Source organism: Aulonocara stuartgranti (assembly GCF_965226115.1).
Source record: "Aulonocara stuartgranti genome assembly, chromosome: 5".
NCBI classification, from domain to species: domain Eukaryota; kingdom Metazoa; phylum Chordata; class Actinopteri; order Cichliformes; family Cichlidae; genus Aulonocara; species Aulonocara stuartgranti.
The window spans coordinates 9,022,735-9,046,451 of NC_138943.1; the positions used below are offsets into that span (position 1 = coordinate 9,022,735).

General features: G+C 38.6%; 1 protein-coding gene and 1 long non-coding RNA gene across 4 annotated transcripts in view; one reads left to right on the forward strand and one right to left on the reverse strand.

The window, feature by feature from the left end:
* Positions 1–23,588, forward strand: LOC309706543. 3 transcript variants are annotated; one of them, XR_014276752.1, is made up of 3 exons: positions 1–57; positions 2,189–2,292; positions 20,186–23,588. It is a non-coding gene; the product is annotated as an uncharacterized lncRNA (long non-coding RNA). The 3 variants fall into 3 exon arrangements; XR_014276753.1 differs by lacking the exon at positions 1–57 and adding an exon at positions 383–837; XR_014276754.1 differs by lacking the exon at positions 1–57 and adding an exon at positions 1,046–1,131.
* The window catches only part of LOC309706542 (uncharacterized protein), a 17,762-nt gene continuing 4,692 nt past the window's right edge, over positions 10,648–23,717 (reverse strand). The window contains exons 2-8 of the mRNA XM_082533170.1: positions 17,576–17,683; positions 16,820–17,046; positions 15,657–15,749; positions 14,040–14,160; positions 13,730–13,782; positions 12,774–12,923; positions 10,648–12,022 (exon numbers count right to left, since the gene is read on the reverse strand). Coding sequence (XP_082389296.1) covers positions 11,834–12,022; positions 12,774–12,923; positions 13,730–13,782; positions 14,040–14,160; positions 15,657–15,749; positions 16,820–17,046; positions 17,576–17,683 — 941 coding nt within the window. The 3' untranslated portion in view covers positions 10,648–11,833. The remainder of the gene's footprint in view (positions 12,023–12,773; positions 12,924–13,729; positions 13,783–14,039; positions 14,161–15,656; positions 15,750–16,819; positions 17,047–17,575; positions 17,684–23,717) is intronic.

Consider the following 23,717-nt stretch of genomic DNA (forward strand, 5'->3'; position numbering starts at 1 on the left):
CATCGCCAGAATCACATGTGGCTGACGCATGTTTACAAACATCGGTGAAATCACATGGTAATGGTCGCCGTTTTACCGTAAACTACCTCCCACTGACGCAGATACCAGATGTCGTGACGAGAGGCTGTTACGAAAAAAAATGAAAACAGCAAGTAGAATATATAAAGGATATTTATCATGTTAGATATAAAGAGTAGAAATCGCTGGTACACTTTACCTTTGGGGGGTGGGGCGCATTTCTATAAATTATATAGCTTTTCAAAAATTGTTTTCTTCTGCCCTACTCCCGCTAATGTCGCACGAAAGTGGACTTGGGTTATACTTTATCAGGCAATAATTGCTTACATTTTAAATGGCTAAAAAGATATGAACCATGATCATTTTAAGTAATATATTTCATAGCTGCTACACACAGACGAAGTTATATTAACATCCACATCAAATTATATAGAATGCTTAATTTAATGGCCTTGTGTTTTGAAGTACTCTCTTAATAAGACTAAAGCCACCCCTCCCACCCCTTTTTTCTTCTTCGTAAAGGGACCTCCTAAAATGTTTTGTAACACAACTGATCCTGCAGTAAGTTGTAAGGTTACAAGAAAAAAACAAAAAAACAATCGTCTACATTGCAATGAGCATTGTGTCACGATAGATGGCACCATATTCATGAAATAGTGACTTGGTACCGTGAGGTTATTTTTATGGGTGCATTATACTATATCAGAAGTGAAATTCTAGACATTCACTATACATCTTTTGTGAGTAACAGATGACTTCTATCCTATAAACATGCTATATTTTTTTATACCAAGATTCGGGCAAGGAGCTGCTCAAATGGTAAAAACAAAACCATAGACTGTGTGATTCTGTATCTGCCTTTGGAGCTACTGCAGTTTGTATAGTTCGGTTATTATCAGACCGAAGAAGACATTAATTCTAATTTAGGCGGTAAACGTCACAAATCCCGTAGCAACCATTACTCTGACGTGATTCACTGCTTTACTTCACTGCACTTTACGGTAATTGTTTTGTCATGTAGCTTATGTTTTGGTGGGATATTTATGGCAGCTGAGACTAGTTATTAAAGTAATTAAAGATCCCACTCTTACACAGACAAACAAAGCCATCCTGGTATGTATGTTTAAAGTGGTAGCTGTTTGATTAGACTCGGTTATTTTGATTTTTATTACACCTTCCGAATTATGTTCTTGTTTTTGAGAAAAAGTGAAAAATATTATTAATTTGTAAGAGAACAAATCTGTTTTAGTCTCAGCAGTGTTACCAGGGCAGCTATGTGGTTTAAATACAACCTCTCTAAGTTTGATATAAGTTCTTGTTTAAGAGCAGCATGATAATTGACTGAAGGACAAATTCCCAGTAGATGGAGACACAGCTATCATCTGAAAGGCTAGCTCAGTGGTATCAAACTGATTTCAGTTTTGATCTGTTGTAGATGGGAACACTGAAACTACTGTCCAATAACCTAAAAAATAAATAGTTTTGCTTTCTTTAAATGTTCAGAAGATTAAGTACAATCTGAAAACATTCACATTTAATTAATTCATTCTATCCGTAGCAGCCTGGGGTTTCTTTAGAAAAATAAGTTCCCTTTTTAGCTTTATGACCTAAAGTCATTACAGAGATGCTCATCAGTGTAACCACTATGGTCTACAGAACATCGCTGATGTGTTTGTCAGTAAGAAGTGAGTAAAACTGTGGTGATGATTCAGACTCCTGCTCAACATATAGTTTGCAGTTCTTACAGTAACTCTATTGATGTCACTATTCTTACCAACTTGCAACACAAAATACGTACACACCTACATACAAACTTATATATTCCTTCTTTGCAATTATTGCACATTTTCTTCTATATAGTGGAACAGGTTGAACACTTTGGCCCACCAAAGGGACTACTGGTCCTGGTTTCTCATCCCCTGTTAGGTCATCCACAGAGTGGAAAATATAGGTTGGTTTTGCACATTGTGTCATGTTTATAGGACAACTGTCACATTAAATTACAAAGACATCAAACACAAACTAATTTATTGTAGCTTCTTTAAATCTAAACTAAATTAAACTAAATCAAAGAGGATATAAACTTTGGGTTTGACTGCGAGCTAGAATGAGAGATTTTAAGTAACATGTTTTGATATGTGCAATGATGGACTGATGTGGTCTTCTTTAGAGTCATTGCTGATCTGCTGCCAGCCAACACTCCACTAACCTTTCCACCCTCACGGCTTTACAGCAGCAGCACAGACAATGGAGGAGTGAAGCCCGGCAGGCTGGGTAAGTGAACCATTACAGTAGGCATGTAAGGGCTGTCAGCATGTAACAACAAGGGCTGATAAAGGTCACATCAGAATGACAGCAGTGGTTAATTTGCTGTGGCTGCACATTAAAACACATATGAAGTCAGGCTTTTCACACATGCAAGCCCGCTCTCCAGTGTATCTGGACACTGTCAGGTCACTTGTTAACTAAAGCTACATTTAAACTTTTAGTAAACCGAACTAAAAATAAGAAAGCACTGAAACATCAACTAAAATGTAGTGTATTTGCAAAACTAACTCAAATGAAATGAGAATATATCAGAAATACATTAAAAAAAGCTTATGAGCTAGACTATCAGTGGATTTTCTCTCATCTGAGATACCAAGTATACCATCTTCAGGGTACCACAGACCAAGAAACGAGCAGAAGGTAACATGTCATGTCTAGCGTTTTGTTAAATTCGTCACAAAAAACATACAGTGTCTTTTAAGAGTGTTTATTATCTATTTGAACATAACAATCTTTTTTGAATATCTTTGGAAGTAATTAACATGATGAGGAAAGAAAACAATGGAAGGTCCTAGAATAAAGGTAGTTAACTATTTAATTTTATATAAGGGAAATTCTAGATTCTATATGTGCATTACAGTTGGATCAAAAACACTTCACAATAATGATTGCTATCTATCTTTTTGCAAAGACTTGAATATATCGTTATCAACGCAAATATGCATTTTATATTAAAGATTATATGTGTAGCAAAATACAGCATTACATTTATGCAAATATTCAAGCTCCATTGTAGCAGACAAAGTTGAGTCTGTCTGCACAGTCCCAGCTGACCAAGTGCTGCTCATCCAGTGAGAGGGCCCCACAGCGGTGAGTCCAGGTGGGACACTGAGGCATCTCGTTTTGGTTCTTGGCCTGGTGATCAGCAAGGATACGATCCACCCAAAGCCAGCTGCCAGCTAGGTAGCGGAGGCTGGTCCACATGTTGTTGATTTCGGCTGTTCTGCTTGTCGCCATGACTTGAATCAGATCAGAATATGAGCGCAAGCTGAACAGTTCCATGCCCTTTATACGACAGTGCTCGAGTGCTTCCTCCCACGTCTTGTTTTCTTTCACCAGGACCAGGTGGCTCTTAAAGCAGGAGAAGGAGAATTTGTCCTCACAATTCTTTTTACGCCAGCCAGCTTGGTTTTTTACAACACATCTGTTATTAGGATCTATAGGGTCCTGTGGATCCCAGTTGAAGAAAGATGCATTTGTCCCCCCTGACCACTTCCAGTTATCACTGTCATCCTGGTAGAGACCAATCCAGTACAATTTTTGTCCCGATGGAAAAGAGGAAATGTAACTGCTGAATAATTCCTCTTCATACTGGTTACCGATTGATGACAGATCAGTAAATTTATCTCTGCAGTATTTTCTGGCGTCAGACCAAGTCATTCGTTCTTTGACATAATAATTAATACCAAAGTAGGTGCAGAGGGTCATCTTGAAGAGACCCATAAGAATAAGCAATCTGAGAGTGCTTATCTTCATGTTGAGTGGATGTTAGTTTCTTACTGTGGAATGACTTAACTCTGTTGGGGACTTTAAGCATTTGAAGGAGCAGCAAGCATCCAATCAGAGTTCATTTTAGCCTGGTATGAAAATGCACAGGTGTACTGAAATGAATTGATGGCATTCACAAATAAGGCTGCATGGAAAGTATTAACTAATGATTATAAGGGGTTTGACTTTGTTTGAAATTTTCCCAGTCATCTGTGCTACTCATTCAGGACTGATAATAGAAAAAAATTGGTATCATTCTGCCCTCTCTGTGGGAAATTATGGCATTAATTAGTTGCTCAGAAGTTTTTGTTTGTTTGTTTGTTTTTTAATACGTAGATTTTGGTTCTCGGATTCGAATGTGATGTTGATACTAGCCTGTCAACCAGGGTTAACTTCTCAGCATTAAGCTGATTTGCAGACATCAGGTTTCTAAAACTCTGTTGGCCTTCCCTTAACTTTTCAGAAAACATAAACGTGTTAGATAAATAAAAAAAAAACATTCAATTTTAACAGAAAAAAAACTGGTGAGACTGAAAATGATTGAAAATAGTGTGTTTTGTGTTGCCCTCCGTGTAATTCACATGCAAACTCAGGACTATTAATCCATGCAGTCTGCTAATGAAATGTTTTGAATTTTTCATTTGTGCTTTTAACTATGAAAATTTACACTACAGCATTTAGTCAGGCAGGCTGCTTTCTGCACTGCCTTAGTCAAAATATTGATTTGCATTTCATTAGGTAGCATGACTGAGAACCCTGCATAATGTAATCACAGGACCACTGTTAAACTCCTTTCATTGCCTTTATTTTGAAGAATTCGATCAATATGGAATAACTAGAATTCTTTTTCTTCTTCTTAATAACAGGAAGAAAAATAAGAATTTTAGTTATTCCATTTTTGTCAAATACTATTGTATTGACTGCGATAACATTAGGGATAAAATATGTTTTTGGCAATTTATTATAGATGGAAGTAAATGTGTAAGCATACTGCAAGGCTAACACTGGACTTTTTTTGCACAAAAACTGCATATAAAAATTCAGCTAAGTAATAGGTGGATTAATTAAAATAAAAATTGAACTTTTTCCTATGCAGATGGAAAGTACAGAAAAATATTGAATATGTTAAAAAAAACATCAGCAGTGCATTAATGCAACCATAAAAACAGAAAAATATTTGTCAGTCTAAAGCAATTAAACTGTGACCAGTGTTCAGTTAAAGGGGTTTTGTTGTTTCCTAGGCTAAAGTCTAAATCACTAAAGCAACTGTCATTTTTATGTCAAATTTATATAACATGAATAGCCTGGCAACATTTTTTTATACCTCAGTGATACTAAAGGTCCAGGCAACTTACAGTCAGTCAGGTAACCACGAACTCCTCTATATATGAAAGTCTTCTACATTAAATGTGAGACCATTACACAACAATGTGCAAGACTGTTAAAAGTCCTAGGGAAAAGGTAAAGTGTTATTGTTGCAAAAGGTGGTTCTATAAGTTGTTGAATCTTGAGGTGTACTTAGGTTTTCATGCACTACTTTTGAAATTTGACTTTTTTTTTAATTAAATGAAAAACTACATAGTATAATATGGCACATGTTTTTTGTTTTGTTTTTATCCGAGGTTGTGATTTTAAAGCTCAGTGCACGCCGAGCCAAGCTCATGCTGAACGGATAGTATTTCCAGCTATCTGTGTTACCCATTAAGATCAAATAATGAGAAGACATCAAGTAGTGAGTCTGAAATTGTGTATTTTTCTGCCTTTGTACATAAAATTTCAATAGTCACTGATTTTCTTTTGTCTTAATATACTGAATGCGAATGTGACTATACAGATAGAAATATGTACTTATCTCTCAGATACCATTTTCCTCAATCTGGTCTCATCTGGGATTGAACTGTTTTGGGGGCATTTTCTATCAAGCTTAAAAATTGTGTTACTTTTACATGAATTGTTCATAGAGTCCAGTTGAAAATTATACAAGCATTAAAATATTAAATGAGCTAGTGTTAGTGGAACTGTCCTGTCACTTTACTGCACATTTAAAGTCATCAGTTTTTGTGGTGGAGTGTTCAATAACTTTAAAGAATACAAAGAAGTAGTTTATTTTACTTGTTTGTTTAAGGTCTTAAATGTGTGGCTCCAGACCCACATGCAACTTATTTGCCTTTCTCATGTGTCTTCCTGTGACTTTGACAAAATGAGTATGAAAATTTTTGCTGAAGTTTAATTTTGTACTATCAGCATTTAATTGAGTCAGTAGCATAAATACAGATAGGATTCAAAGTGGCCAGAGCTTTATTACGGATCTTTTTCAAAGTAGCCCTAGATATACTTATAGAAATAATCTTCCTCCATTCCCAGTTCCTCTAATTTGTTGGTAATTTAAAAAAAGTAAATACTAAGCAAGCAATTGTGGTAAGGCAACATAACAGGAGAAGATATACTTTATTTATCCCAAAATCTGGAATGTCTTTTGTTACAACACATAAACAGACAAAAGAACAGAACAACAAACAACTATCGGCGTATATTTCATGGAATTTAGTAAGTATTGAAACTGACTTTGATGACTATTTTGTCATCACAATTTACATGCACATTACATTTTAGAACAACATAATCCATTTATGTTTGTAAAGTCATAGATATATCTATATGAGCTGATATGTGATTTCGTAGTATAGATTATATGTATATCACACTGCACTGACACAGTTTATCCTACAACAGATGGAAAGGTTTACAGTAGCAGATAAAGTTCAGCCTGTCTGCACAGTCCCAGCTGTCCAAACGCTGCTTGCTCAGTGAGAAGGCTGCACAACGGTGAGTCCAGGTGGGACACTGAGGCAGCTCCTGTGGGATTCTAGACTGCTGGTCGTCAATGGCCCTATCCACCCACAGCCAGGTGCCAGCTAGGTAGCGCAGGCTGATCCACACATGGTCAGTCTCCGTTGCCTTGCTTGTTTGCAGGACTTGAACAAGTGCTGTCTTAGAAAGTAAACTGACCAGTTCCATGTTCTGGCTGCGACAGTGATCGAGTGCTTCCTCCCACGTTTTGTTTTCTTTCACCAACACCATGTTGTTGTGAAAACAGAAGAAGCTGAATTTGTTCTCACAGTTGTTTTTAAGCCAGCCAGCTTGACTGAATACAACACATTTTGTGTTTGCAGCTGCATCATGCCCTTTTGTCCAGTTGAAGAAAGATGCATTTGTTCCTCCTGACCACTTCCAAGTGTCATGGTCATCACTGTAGAGGCCAATCCAACTGTCTTGTTGAAGTGATGCATCATCTTTTTCCTCTGAATCTGAATGAACAAGTGAAAAAAGTTGAAGCAGTGCATCTTCTTCTTCCTGATTGTTGATTGAAGACAGATCAGTGTAGTGCTCTCTGCAATATGTTCTGGCGTCTGACCAAGTCATTTTTATGCTAACATAATGATTGTGCCCAGGGAGGATACCAAGGGCCAATTTGAACAGAACTGTAAGAATGAGGAATCTCAGAGCACTTATCTTCATCTTGAGTGTACAAGAGAGTTCCCTTCTGTGGAATGACCTTGTCCTATCAGGGGTTTTAAGGAACTTGAAGGAGCAGCAAGCATCCAATTACAATGCATTGTAGGCTGCCTCTGCCTCAATTTTATCCCACAACTTAGACATTCACATTACTCACACTCTCATTACACATAGATATAGGATCTTGGGGGTGGGCACGATACACGGAGTCCAAATTACCATCAGGGTGTACACCTCACCCCTGGCGTCGTTGCCCACCTCTCAATTTTAAATACACGTAGACATTGAGGGCTAGCAGGAGGGACCATGCGCTTACCTGCTGCTCTCTGGCAGGTAGCTCCATGCCCTCCTGGGTTTTAATTGCACCTTAGAACACACATGCATCAACACTACAATGAGCGGGTGGAGGGAGGTTTGGAGTCTTCTCTCACCCCCGTTCTCTGCGGCCTGCTGGAGCGGGGGGGCTAGGAGGAGGAGTTGGCCGTCCGACTGCGGTCTGGAGTGTGGGGCCTCCCCGCTGCTGCGGAGTCGGGGCGGTCTGCCCCCCCCCCCCCCCCCCACCGCAGGGAAAAGGGTAACACCACCTGGGTCTGGGTGCAGTTCCCCCCTCCAGGGGCAAGGGTACCTTGACCCGGTTCGTAGAGTACGCTTGGGGAGTGTGATCGTGTGCACAGCGTCTCTTTATGTCTGTCTCCACGTTGGTTGAGTGTGGAGTAAGTGCATATGAGAGCATGAGGGAATGGATGTTTGTGTCTGTGTGTGCCTGTATGTCTGTGTCTATATGTCAGGTTGGGTATCAGACGCCACCTCTCTGGGGACATCTTAGGCCCTCCAAGGTTTGGAGGCCTATCTCCACCCACCACCACTTCCCCTGCCAGTGGCGGACTCCCTCAGGTGTCGGTGCGTTGGTGGTTCTTTGTGTGTAGGGGTGGGCGTCCGGGTACACACCGGCTCACTCCTTGACGGCCGCTTATCGGGGCCTGGAGCCTGGGGCTCGCTCGGGCCACTTCGGAGGTGGGGTGCCCCCGGCCTCTCGGCCTGGGGCTCGATCACTCAGGCACGGCTGGCTGCCGGCGGAGCTCACGGGCGCGTCACTGCAACTCCCCCTGGCTTCTGCTCCGCGGCTGCTGAGCGAGCCCTCATCTGGGACTCTCCTCAGCTCTTACTGGGACAGTGGCGCGGCTGCCCCTCTGTTGGTCTTCCTTGGTCTCTTGTGTTCTGGGGGCCTCTGGATGTCTGGAGTTTTGATCTCTTCCATACCTGCTTCATACCCTGGAGGACGGGGCTGTGGCTCCCCACACTCCATAGCAGATCGTTACATGGAGAAACCTTTGGAATGCAAGCATGCTGATCCACACAGGTATGCACACAGGTGTACACACGGGTATTCACAGACGCGGACTACAGCTTTCTTGGCTGCTGCCTCAAAGCACATTGTGCGCTGTCTATCTTGCGTGCTGCACAATATCGTTTATTATTTAGTATCTACTGATATCTACTGCTAGCTAGTTTATTGTGATGGTGCCGTTTTTTTTATTATGTTGCTCTTTGTTGTTTGCTTTCTCTTCTGTTTTTTTTCTCCATACAGGTGACCCAGGTGGTTTTTTTTGTTTTTTGTTTTTTTTTCTTCCCCCCCTTCTCACCGTCTCTTCTCCCCTTTGGTTTTCTTTCTCTCCCTCTCTTTCTTTCATTCTTTCTCCCTGTCCTATCCCCCAGTCATGTCTGTCACGTTTGTAGCAACTGAAAATAAAATAAATTCATAATTATAATAAAGGTCAATCAAATGGACCAATATGGCAAGGCCATGATGATCCACTTGGTAAAATAAATCCGCTTGGCATCTTTCTTGGCCTTAAGACAACAATTCTGATGGCTAAAGATCCAAACGGGACACAAAAAAAAAAAAAAAAAAAGAACATTGGGTATTAACTCTAAAGGAGGGGCATGTTTGTACCCTTCGTTGTGGGAAGTTGAATCCGTATCTGGTGTTGAAACTGTCCTGTCAGTCACAGCTTCTTAGCATTAAGCTTTCTGTTATAAGTTGTGTAAGGCATGCATAAATTTTTGAGACGGCATAATTCAAAAAATTACATAAAAAAAGAGAAGAATATAAAAACATCTCAATCTTGAGATTGAAAAGTATTTAACTTTGTGTGTGTAATGATGGAAGTATTCTCTCCTTGTACCTTACATGCAAACTCAGGGCTATTAATCCGTGCAGTCTGCTAATGATATGTTTTGAATGTTTCATTTGTGTTTTTCACTATGGAAATTTACACTTCAGCATTTAGTCATAGAGGCTATTTTCTGTACTGCCTTAGTCAAAATATTGATTTGCATTTAGGTAGCATGACTGAGAACCTTGCATAATGTATTCACAGTGCCACTGTTAAACTCCTATTCCTTTGCATGTTCTTTTAAATTTGTTCATGTTTACATTTGTAATATAGTCAGTTTTAGAGTAACAATCAAAATAATTGTGTCCTCCAAGATGCATATTGAAAAACAAGTTTGTGCTAATTTAGTGTGGGTGGAAGTAAATATATAAACAGCCTATAAACTAAAAAGCCTGAACTGGACATTTGTGCTAAAAAAAAAACTATGTTTTAAACTGAGCTAACAATTAATTTTGTTAACTAAATGTAAAATTTTACATTTTAATGGAATGTGATCTAATTAATTTACTTACTTTTATTTACCAAGTATATTTATAAATTTCAGTGGCATTTTACTTTTATCGCTTCATGTTTATGAGGGCCAAGAATAATTGTTTTGAGTGTAGTAGCTAGCTTACTAATAAGAGACTAGAAACTGAGGACGTACAGTACAACTCCATATCTTAAAAATCACATTCTTTGTTGCGCCATCCATTAGTTTGCACTAAAGCTTATGTGTGTTACACGTGTCTGGAGTATGCAAGTCCTTAATCCAGTCGTTGATTATTTCCATTATTTCCGAAATGTTTGTGAATATTCCAGTGTGGATACGTGTTGTATTACTTATAATACAGAGGGATATGTAGAGTCTGTTAAGTTTCAACTTGGAGAGATAAAAAAGCAGACACACCAAAAGGAAAGTAAGGAGGTAAGCCTTGTTTTAAGATTTCCACAAGGTTAGAGATAGGCAGATATGCGTTACAATAAATGTCAAGTCTCCTAAAAACAACTCTGCTTTTTAAAAAAAAAAAAAAAGTATGGGTTGTGAATTTTAAATTATGAAATGTTTCTATTCATATATCAAGTAAAAACAAAGAAAAGGAAAGAAAAACACAACTCGGCTGAAAACAGCCTGCAGTGATATTGTCAAGAATCACAGTTTATAAATCAGACACAGGCATTACTAACAGAGAAAGCAAACGTATTTACACGTGTAGTATATCAAAAAAAGAAGCCAGTTATTTAAAAGAGAAGCACAAAATGTGTACGTGTCTATCAACAAGGTGATGAGAGCAGCCTTGGGAATGCTGAACTGATGATTGTATTTGTCATTGTGTCATTTGTTTTCCTCCCACTTTTCCCTATAAAATTGACCTGCTGCTGTGCTTCATCATGTTCTGAGACAGTGGTAAGAGTAGAGAAGATCTTGATTTGTTGAAAAGAAAAATTAAACAATCTGTACATTAGTGACAACCATGCAACCACAAAAATAGAAATGCACTTTGTTCTCTGAAACAATTCAACTTTGATCAGAGGTCAGTTAAAAAAATTGAACTTTTCACTAGGCTAGAGTCTAAAGCACTGAGGCAACTGTGTGATTTTCAGCGGACATTTACTGACATGAATAGCTTATTAACATTTTTATACCTCAATGATACCAAAAATCATGATTGTTGCTATTTAATCATTTTCTATGCTTATGTTAGGTCAACAAATTTTTGGTGTCTGTAATAAATGGAAATATGGCTTCTTTTTGTAAATTGCAGTTTGACAATTACCTGTATATAAAAAAAAATGCAGCCAATTCAAGACAAAACCATTTAGTTTATGGCAAATACAGAAGCGTTTCAAAAAAAGTGATGGGAGAGTGTCAGTCCTTTTTTATAGACGAGTCAAACGGTATAAAAACTGGTCACCATTCAGCTGCCTGGCTTCACTGTTTCACTGCAACACAATTGTTGGTTGAAATAACAAAGCATCTTCTGCTTCTTTGTCACGAATCAACATTATATGACATATATGACATTATTTGACTATCCTACAGAGATTGTTTCAACTATATTAAAGTCAAAAGACAAATCCCAGTCAGTCAGCGTGCATAGCGTCTCTTGAATTTGGCAAAAGTAAGTATTCCCAAACTTTTCACATTGGAGGAACAGTCCCCGCTGTCATTATATTGTCAGCAGGGACTTTGTTGTTGTTATCATTCAGAATGGCATGGATTGAGAAGAGAAAAATTGTTGAATTTATCTCAATTTGCACACTGAGGATGAGAGACCAGTGGGTCCCAGAGGATGACTGGCAAAAGAGGTTGAAGGTGTCGTGATTCACATCTCTGTGTCAGCCACGGGGGTCTGGGTGGCAGAGTGTCCATTGGTAGTGGGAGTAGCGTTGGTCCCATTTTCTGGAGGAGACTCTCCATTGACAGTGGGCTTATCAACTTGCTCCTGGGGCAGGGGTGCAACAGACACCAGTGTATTGGCCTGGTTCTCCTCATCAACCTGAAAAGACTCGGCCTAAGAGAGAGCACAGAACCAAGACTTCATTTCATAACTTATTCTGGATTAGAAGAGCTTTAACACAGGCCAGCTACATTTTAACATACAAGCCACATGGTGTGTAATTGAAAATCGATTTGTTTTTGTGGGAGTTGTTTAAATAAGCACACTCTCAGTTAATGTCTTAGGGTGTGTGTTTTTTCCTTCCAGTTTCCACACATACTTGCTTTATTATTTTTCTTGGCAAAAACAAAGTTTGAAAGTGCGATGGTTTTTACTCTGTCAGTGAGAAGTTTGTGGCCATGACTGATTCTCACAACAGATCTTGATTAAAAAAGCACAGCATCAACAAGCTGTTACACCAGCAATCACATGGATGTACCACCATACGTAATGTACGTGATGTTCTTTAGACAAAAAATTAAACCATCTGTATCCCCCAGGCAAGAGGCTGAAGCAGAAACAAGAGAAAGCACCACCTTAGCTTGCTTACTCTATTAAGTCAGGAATTGACTGTAAGATAATAACACATGTGATCTCAGATCCATATGTACTGTTTTTTTCTGGAAAATTTACAGTCACTGTGTACTTTAGTTAGATCAGGTCAAAGGTTAATTTCAGCTATTTACTCTTAAAAAAACAACCCAGAAGGTCGGTATAACTGTTATAATTTACTTCATTGCTGCTTTTAAAACACAGCACCCACAGTGGCCATCATGTGAAAAGCAACTATTAAAAATAAGGGATTTTTGGCAATAAATCTACCCACCAGTCTGACTCCTTTTGAGTTCTTGCGGTGCATCTTGAGGTAATAACCAGCTACCAGCAGTGCAGCCAGCAACAGGCCAGTCAGCAACAAGGAAACCAGTACCAACTTTGAGTTCTTTCCCCAGCGAGGAACAGCCTCCTTCACATCAGTCTGATTATAAAAATGTGTACAAAGTAACATTAGTTGAGTGTTCAGTCATAATTACAGCACTTGTAGAAAACCAGAAAAAAAGATCACTATAGAAACTGAAATGGGCCCCATGAAGGAGTTATGTTTTTAATACCTATATTTTTTTACTTGGAGAAAAAGATCTTCATTATCCAGTGACCGTGCCTTGAGAGACTTTGGGGGAAAACAGCTCCACTCTTTCTGGAAATGTATGCATAGTTGCTGCAATATATTTCCTGGCTTCAAAGCAGTGTCAAAAAAGATGCCAGTAAGCAGATAGACAGCATAATGAAAAATGAAACGTGTCAGAAAGAGGGAATTGCTTATAAGGTTGTTCAGTATATGTTGGAACAGGGAGTGAACTGTAGAGTATGACAAATGCAGAGAAACAGATGGGTGTAACAGGCACACCCATAACCAAATATTGTTCCCTAGGTATTAGAAAAAAATGTTTTGCTGCTGACAAGTGGATTGTTTGTGGGGTTTGACACCAAGTGTCAGCCTGATGCCTTTGAAAAAGTCTCCAAACTCTTTTCGTATTTCGTATTTTTCCCATGAGTAGCTTCCTGTCGAGTTTGATTATGAGTCAACTTTTAGTGGCTCTTTGGTGCCCTCGTGCTATTGCATAGGTTTGAATCTTTATCTATCCGTAACAGATAAAGTGACATTATGACACAAAGACAAAAACAAAAGGTAATTGGCACTGAAACTGCATCCAAATTATATGACTATACTGACACTTGTGTGGAGTATTTCTGCAATATAGTGTACTCTAGGTGGGACTTTACCTTGTCTTTTATGTTGTCGTTGTTGAACTTGTTAGCCATGCCTGTAACATCATCTGTAAATACACAAATGTTGGTGTTTTTACTGTCACAAGGTAGACATAACCAGAGGGTGCTATATTGTTGGACAAGATCATTTTTGCTTTAAAAATTTATTGGTGATTTTTAATGTTTAAGGCAATAAAGAAGATGACATTAATGCAGATTTTGCAGGAATTATAACTCCTGCCAGCCAAAACATAAAAAGCTTATTATAGGCTTCAACACTGAATATCAAATTTCAAACTGAACTTATTAAAATATTGGTACTGACCTTCAACATATTTCCCAGACACAAGGATTTCATCGGAGTTGTTTTCCTGATAGATCTCTAGTTTACAGTCCTCACTACACAGCTCTTGTAGAACGCTTTGAATTTTCACTTTAGATTCCTCCTACAAACAAGACAACAAATAAAAGGTAATTAGCACTGAAACGGTTTTCACATGTCAAAATCTAGAATAAACGTGAAATTCATTGCTAATACCAAATCATTAGCTCCCTTCAAAATCACAGCTCCAAACCTTCAGTATCACCTTTAATCTTTCTCTCATTCCCTAATCCCTTCACGCTCAGTTTCATTTCTCTTTGTCTTTAATCCAGTCAGGGCTATCACAATTCTGTGTGCTACCTTTTCATGTAATCTGATCCAAACAACAGACTCTACCACACCGTAGCAGCCCTTTATCTCAGTTCAAAAAGGAACAGATGGCAGGACACAGTAACAGACAGCCAGGGAATGTGCACGCTTATCTGATAATTCAATTTTTATTTCAGTTTCCCTGCAGTGGCACCAGAATGGTTCAGTTCCATAAATGAATGCACTGCACTAGATAAGCCTTTCAATTACATATTTAGCTGGATAGCCAAGACCTTATTTTGCAGGTCCATCACTGTGTTATATGCAGTGTCTCATATCAGGAACTTCGCATGCCATTACTGAAATACTTTACTCTTTAAATAACGCAAGGGTAAACGCCTATATACCCTACTCTGTTTCAGTCCCTCCCTGTGAGCAAGGTTTACTCTCTGATCTGAAGCACGGTTCATTTCAGATCTCGGTTTCATCCTGTTTATAACCATAGCAGCATAAACTGTACTGCTCAGTTGTGATAAACTTTACATGAACCATTGTTGTTGTTTAATTTGCTCTAGATTAGAGCAAAATTGTTCCTCTGAAATGACAGTGAAAAACAGAAATCCTTGGTAAATGTCTTTGACTGGTGGCACAAGAACCCCCGATGTTATTCTGCTGGTTACAGTATATTCTACAAGGCATTTGCTGCTCAGGCTACATGAGAGCTGTAGCTAACTGAAACCATATCTAGTGAGTTCAGACCTCCACATAGCTTTGTAGACCTCAAAGCTGTTATGCTTAGACACTGGAGAATGTATACTTCTAAACACAAACACACCCACACACACACCCACAGTACTGCCTGAGGTCTCTTTACATTATTCATTTTACAGTAGCGGTGAGCTTCCCATCATGCTCCCACTCCCTCTGCACTCATAGCACCATACATCCCCTGGATTACATACAGCAGAAATATTTTTGGACATTTCCTGGGCAGCGTTTTTCTCTAGCTTCACTGAGATGTAACAGTTACTGCCTTCAAAATGAGGAAAAATTTCCTGCTGAGCTCATGTTCGCCTGATTGCCAGTGGGAATGGCAACTAAACCAATCCGGGGAATATTTTTCTCTCTAGTGCAGTTGTTTGTTTGTGTGAGCACAGGATGAAATGTATGCAGAAATATTTTAAGATTCTTTGTTTTACTCTCGGCTATTTCCGTCTTATTACCTGTATGATTTTGTATATTTTTCTTCCTGCTACGTCTTCCAAACATTTTCATTGTACACCGAATATGAGAATAAGAAACAGAACTTACACAGTTGGAGGATGCCTTGAGTTTCAGACTGACAGCACTTCTGTCTTCGATAACCTCTTTGCTCACGCATCTGACATCATCCTTTGGCACCGGCTGTAAAAAGAGAGAAACCAAAACTCTTAACCTTGATGTGCCCTTCTTACCATTAACTGCAGCATGGCACCAGCCCAATGTAGCCAGTTCCTCTAACCAGTGTTTATACACAGAATTCGATTTAGTGTTGAATTCCTTTGTTGCCCTTTCTAATAATTGTATCATACTTTGATCCTACGTAAAACAATCATCTTAATTCCTATGGCACATTCAAAAACACAATATCTGTAAGTTATTTAAATTAAATCCACTAAACATGAAACAATATGAAACACATAAACAATGGAAATTTACAAAATAGAATAGAATTAAATTTAACTTCATACAATGCAATAAGGAATTCAATATCTTACGCATGTTGGGTGTCCTGTCATCTCTCTGTTTTTAGGTTAATGTCATTCAAGTGCCTAAAAAGTGAAGTATTAATGCGCTCCTCTGCTAAGCTACTTTTTAAGCTACTTAAAAACATCCTTTTTTTAATGATTAAACTGTTATTGATTTTCTATCATTTGCTGATTTCCCTTACACCGAGTCCAAATAACATTATGTCTTAATTGCAAACATGTTTGATGCTCCCAGAACAAGGAAAAAAAATCTAAGTCACACTTTTAGGATTGAGCTCAAATATTCAGAGATGAAAATTTGTATCAGTTTTTGCTGCAGGGATGACATTTTTGAGTTGATGAACAAATGCAAAGGAAATGTATTTTGTATGAAATCCATCCTTATTTTCTTATGCAAAATCAGCTACCACTAATCCTTTTTCCACATCAGGAATCGTTTGCAAATAACGTCACGCCTGAGTATAATTTGCAACATTTGAAAATTTGATGTAAAACCAGGTGTCCCTCAATGTTCTATGCTTATGCAGCTATATGTTATTCTAAAGTGAGTATTTAAAGTAGACGTCTTCAAATAAGAAGTAAAATGATTTGTTTTGTCCTTTTTTTTTTGTTTTAAATCACATTTACTTGTTTCTATTCAACAACATGCTTTTCTCGGTCTACTCTTCCAGATAAACTTCAAACTAGCAACATTGCGTTATGTTATGACAGCCTGTGCAGTCTTACCTTTGGTTTATTGTTAGGTCCGTCACCTCTTGAAGGTGCTGGAGTATCTGATTCCAGAATTTCCGTGTGTACCACAAATTCTGTTGCACCAAATGCCTTCTGTGTAGCTTCAGTTTGACTGTAATCATTGTCTCCCGGCATCTGTGTAGTTGTAGCTGCTGTAGCCGCTTGAGTTCCTTGTTTATCAGTAGGATATACCAACTTTTGACCTTGTGAATCATCGTTTGCTGAAAATATAATTCAGTTGACATGGTTAATATGGTAAATAGCCATACAATACACACAGTTTCGATTCCAGGCGTTTGCGTAAAAAAGGTGGCAATTTACTTATTATTAAGTATTGCAGTTTGGTTTGAAGTGTGTGTAGACAAATGAGTGGGCTATGGTTTTAGAAAATTGCGTGAGGTTATATGCAGTTCATTCTGAAAAATGATGACATTATTTCAGCTACAGCAATCCATTCAGCCCAGGGGCTTAGGTACACTTTAAATGAACTCTATTAAGTATGTGTCTGTTCGTAGGGACAGTGTAGCCCTGTGTTTACAGGTCTAAGATTTTACATTTGTTCTGATAATACCTGTATTCATATAAGAATTGTCAGGACAACTTGGTATTCTTTTGCGTAGATTGTGACTCAAATAAAGTACTCTGTTCTTTCTTCACATAAGTGAGTCCATTTGTCACACACACAAATAAATCTGTACAACAAACCTCAATAAAAGGTATTATTATTATGTAATGTATAGTGTTTCTTACCAGGAAATTGTGATGGCTTTGGGACCATGTCTCCACGTACTATCGACGATCCCACAGCCGCCGCTGTTTCTTGTTTCATAGGTGCGTCTGTCTGCGCCATGACTCCTGCTGTTAAATCAGAATGTATGTTAAGTATAGGAAAGAATCTTTCAAGGGTTTGTTTTGCATTCAGTTACACGGAAGAAACATGACTTATTGAGTCAGTTGTCCATCATTTTAATTTACCTATGCAGGTGTGATAAGAAAGTAGGTCAGAGCTGTTACCTCTGGTGGCAAATTTAGCCATCGGAGGTAACAGCTTGTAGCATGGATGGAGAATGGTTTTTAAAAGTGTGCTAGCTTAATGTCAGTTATTATCTTAATGCCTGGACTCGATGAGAGCTCTTCAGTGTTCTCACAGTATTATTTCTTCATGTCCCTCGAGGCCTCTGGAGTGATGGAAGATTAGGTAACAGATCGTAGTGCAGTAAATAACTAAAGTCTCAGATCCACGGATCACATCACAAAGTCATTTACTCTGAAATACAATCTTTTTCGCTTCAAGGTTTTAAAAAAGATCCTACGTTTGCAGTCACTTATTTTTGTTTAGACACAAATGGAATGTACAAAATAGTTTCCTGAACTGTATTAATTTGGGTTTCTATCAACCTGTTAAATGCCCTGACTGAATGTGCTGCTGAAAGACACCAGGCAGTGATGCCACAGCTTTTTCCAAATTATAGAATTATGTAATAGGTTACGGCACAGTTGTTCATTTTTCAGGAGACGTGTGACTTTAGGAAAAACATCTTTGATTAATTTCAAAACCTGTAATAACCTGGATTGCTCTAAAGACACATTTGATTTTTGTGTTCGTTTGCTGCTATGCTGCTGCACTCTGCAGTCACTGACTCGAGCTCTTTATTGTGTTTTTGTTAGGGGTAGGATCTAAAAGTCCATACAGGGTACGCAGTGTTCATTCTATTTTACCCAGCTCTCCCTCTCTCTGTCTAACAACAACAGCATTACCTCACACTCAAAACATTCCCATAATACCGTTCTTCTGCAGATCTCATTACTTCTACACTCTTACTAAGTCATTCCTTATTGTCCCATATTAAGTTTGTGATTGATTTCAGGTTTCAGGTTTGCAGTTGCTCTGTACTGCCCCCTCTTGACCTACATTGACTTCATTTTAGTTTGTGCATACTGTATACAGTTGTTACACATTACGTAGATGAACATTAGATTTCTGTGTAAATTTAAGCTGACATTTTACAGCAAACAAAAATTATAAATGGTATATTTAATGCTTACCAATTAGTTGAATTCCTAGTATGGACATATATTCATATTGTAGTTTTCTATTCTTATATAACTCACAGCACCTTACACTACAAGGCACTTTTAACTTTTACATAAATAGTCATACAGTTTTTACTTTCTGTTCATTAAGCCAGAGTAGGAAACTACTTTTGTACTTGGATACTTTGGCATGGAGAGCATACAAACTCTCTCCACAGACAATATTTAACAATAGAAGGTCACTAGAAAAAGTTGCATTTCCTGCAAAAATGCAGTGTAGTGGAATCTACGGTGGCCCTGAAGTGCAAATCACACCAACAAATTGCTAAACACAACAACAAAATTGAGAGGCCCTGATTTGTTGGTGTGATTTGCACTTCAGGGCCACCGTAGGAATCTGCTGTAAACAGTTGAAGAAGCAGAACTTTCTGCTGAAAAGAGGTGAAGAAGTGGAATTTGTGCTGAAAAGAGGTGAAGAAGTGGAATTTGTGCTGAAAAGCGGTGAAAAAGCTGAACTTTCTGCTAAAAAGAGGTGAAAAAAACTTACTGCATTCACACAATAAACTATTTAAAAATCACTGGCATCTTTGTGCCATGCTGTTTTCTAATACTTAGGACCCATTACCAAATGCTGTACTTCCTCCTGGGCTTTTGCAGCAACAACCTTCAGTCGCTCTTTGTTTGGGAGTCACGCTTCCCTCCACTTTTTCTTTGATGAATGAAAAACATCTTCTTTTGGGCTGAGATCAGGTGACTGATTTGACCATTGAAGAATATCTCTTTTCATTGCCTCGAGAAACTCTTGCTTTGCTTTTGCTGTCATTTTGGCTCGTCATCCATTTACACTGTGAAATGCTGCCTGATCAGTTTTGCAGGATTTGGCTGAATCTGAGCAGAGTGTATATCCCTGTACACTCGATCAGCAGTCACATCATCAGTAATCAGTTTATTAGCACAGTTCCACATGCCCGTGCTATAACATTGCCTCCACCGTGTTTGATAGATGATGTGGTAATCTTCGGATTGCATGCTGTTCCTTACCCTCTCAATACTTTTCTCTTCCCATCATTTCTGGTAAAAGTTGATCTTGGTTTTTCAGAACTGTGCAGCCTCTTTTAAATTTAGACAAATTCTAATCTTGCCTTCATATTTCTGACATGTATCCTTCTCCAAATACTTATAGACCTAATTGTAGTTTAGACTAAATATTGTTGGAACATTTGAATAACCTACACAAGATGTGATTTATTATTTATTTTATTTTCAATATTTTTCTCACATTCTAATTTTTATTGGTTGTTGTGTCATAACTCATCTTTTTTTCAGGTTGCTTCAGCTTTTCTTGGAGTCATCTCTCTGTCACAAGCTGGGGTCTTCATATATGGGACACATGTGTTTACACACTGGTGACACTGTGACACATTTCCACCAACTTCATAACCCATTGTGACACGCAGGTGCCACAAGTCTAGTGTAAACATTGTGTGTGCTTATAGCTAACAGGTGGGATGGTAATCTCTAAGGAGTTCCTTTGGCATGATTAGTGTCAGCAACTGTCTATTGCAGCTGTCATGTGAGATCTGTTTTGCACTTTGTCATTGTTTTTAATTGCTTTAGAAAACACATAACAGTTAGTGATCTTTTCTGCATCTACATAAAAATTAACAGTAAATTTATCATGTGAAAGTTGCAAATATGAATCCTCTGTTTGACTTCACTCTGTATCTCTAGTTTACTTTCAGAGCAGGGACCATCTTCCCTTGTTAAACCTGTCTTTGAGATCCTTTTCCAGCCTGCGGCCTACAGCTGCCCTCCCTCCAGTCCCTCCATGTCTGGGTGGTCTGTCTGTTTATTTTAATGGAAAGGAGGAGGTTTAGTATGGGTGAGATGGTAAGGCATAAATTAGGTTTTCTCATACAAACGTGACATACAGGCTAAAGCTGAAATGTGTTGTTTCAGCTCTGAGGTCATTTTCTGTACTGCATTGACAATTAAAACCCAGTCAATTGTGCTGTAAAACAAAAGTCTAAAGATGTACACTGTGGCTGATTGTTATGTTTAGTCCTCCGTAACAGTCTGGCCTTTGAAGCAGACTCTGCTGGACGCTGGGGAGATGTTGTGGTGAATGAAAACGATAACATTAGCAATATTTTAACATATTTGCTGGATAAAATTCAACTATAATAATGAAGCAAGACCATCTCAAGCACATGTTTATAATTGGCTGCAACACTTTTATAAAGCAAAACATGCGTGTTTTAGCTTGAGGCGAAATAACACAGGGCCTTCTGCAACTCTGCCAACATTGCCAGTAAATCCTGTCCAGCTCTCTGACCAGCCATCACTCATTACACGCAAACATGTTTTCCTGACAGACCAGAAACCAGATGGAATGAAACCTCTGCAATATAATTACCTCTTATGATCAACATTTACAAAAACATTTGGATCTGAATTTGATCGCATTGTTTTTACCTAACAGTGCTGCTTTTTTGGTAGATTCTTTTTACACTTGCCGTCTGCTTTGGTTATTGGTTTAGAGGCAAGTCTGTTATTTAAAGGTAGATTGTAGCCTTGGCCTTTGTGCTGTAATCGATACAGTGGTGTTATATCCGTATTTTAACAGATTTTCTAACAGCATGACCTTTGAACTCACCACCACCTCACCTCTCTTTACCTTTCACACATTCATTTAAACTACAACTAAATTGGACTTTTAACTGGGTTTACTGAATTCTTATGGTATGGTATGTTTTTTGTCTTTCTGTGTTTAATGTCTAGAAAGGTCAAGATATCAGTCATCAGCCGTGGGTCTAGCTATCACTGCACAAACAAGGCAACTGTAACTGTTGTAATAAACTTAGATTCCATATGTTATTTAGCGTAGGCCCTGACTTCATTGCCCTCTTAAAGATTTTCCCATCAGATTGCTCTGAGTAAAGTCTGCAGTCTGGATATGCTAACGCACACCCCCCATCTCTTGGGACTCTGGATGAAGGAATGTGGCAGGCTTTGGAAGGAGACGAGCCCTCGGTTCCACGCCCTGCTCCCTCCCAACCCTCTGTCTCTCTTCACCCTCTCCCAGTCACGCACAGCTAATCCCAGGCATCCAGCGAGATGAGATTTAACTTCAACCTTCACACCTCCCACAGCATAACATTGCGTAAAGCAGTTTAATTTCTTTCACGATGTTCCAGAAAGTTTGCAAAGATTGCGTCATGGTGTACTGTACATAGGGTGACCAGATGTGTGACCCAAAGACTTTCCCCCCCCCACTTTCCTCCCACATTGTGAGACTGGGTCCCGCATTTTGATTGTTTCTAGTTAAGCCAAGGTTCAAAAAGAGACGCGCTGATTAAGGCATGTTATTGGTACTGAAATTCCTAAATGGTCACAAGCAGACAAAAGAAATGTAACAAATGTTGCAACAGAAATAAGGGAATAATGAAATAATACAAATAATATTGGATATGACTATAAAAAAAAAGTATTTTAATTTTCTTTTTATTGTACTTATTTTACGAGGGAGCTGCAAATACTTTGATTTGGCAGATTTTTTTTTCATTGATGACCTTCCTGATGCATCGTTCAAGGGATCTGTTCTTCTGTATTGACAGGTTTTCATGTAAATTGTCAAAATGCACCCATGTAACTGCAACCACTCTGCATGCTTCACTGTATGTATATGTGAAGCATGAGCCAGCTGTTAGATGCTTTCAGTGATCTAGCTTTACAAGCCTTTGGCCTCCGGTCCCACCCTGGCTTCCATAAAGTCCTGTGATACATGATCACGAGGGGAGAAAATATAGCATTGTGTGCCCGTGACCTCTGGCCTCTGCCTGCTTCTACTGATGAGAACCCTGTAACGTGTAATTGGGCTTAGTGAGGTGATAATGGTCTACACACATCAGTTAACCACCATGTTAAAGTCCCAGTGACCGAAGCTCCACTAGCCCCCGCTGCCACAAAACATTTCAATAGCTTTAATTCACAGTTTGTTTGTTTTTTTTATGGGAAACCAAAAAAATATGTTTGTATATATGTATAGAAATGTGTTGTTTTTGATGCTAAACGCCAACACCCTCAACACACACACTGTAAACACTCAAAAATCACAATCATACTATATATACTTGAAATAGGCTCTTGTCAGCAGGACAGGGATGTCTTGTGCAGTGGTGAGTGAATGGAAGCTGTGGAACAGAGTAGCAGGATAGATCCATAATGAATGCCATAACATCCCACATGCTGTTTGATCAGCACTGCGTCAACAGCATGCAATGTATAAACATATAAATTAGTTGCAAAACCAAAATCTTTTATGGAGTAATATTCAAAAAAGACTTTAAAAACAAAATTCTGCAGGCATTCTACAATTCTACACATATTTGAATCGCTGCAGTATAGTATAAAAGAATCCCTAAAATAATTTCTTTTTAAAATAATTAATGCCCAAACTTGGAAGAAAGCTTATTTTACGGCCATTAAGTGGAATTTGTCTTCATCTGAGTCTATCTCGATTTCAGGCAGGATTACAGAATGACAAAAACAGCATTCATTGATGTATTCATAGTGTTGTTTTCTTAAGGGATGTTTTCATAATTTAGTATCAGAGTTTGTTAAGCATACACTATGGAATGTGACATTGGAGCAGAGTCCCGTAGGGTTAAACATGCTCTGCAACTCTACCCTCTTTGAAACAACAGTCTGTTGACCTCTACTATCTTGACCCTCCCCACCCCCTACTGCACCCTCTCTGCACCCCCTACTCTGTCATTTCTGTCACGCCAATTAATAGCAGAAGCCAGGCCATTCTTCTCTCATGGCAGCAAACCAACTGAATCTCATGGTTTCAATC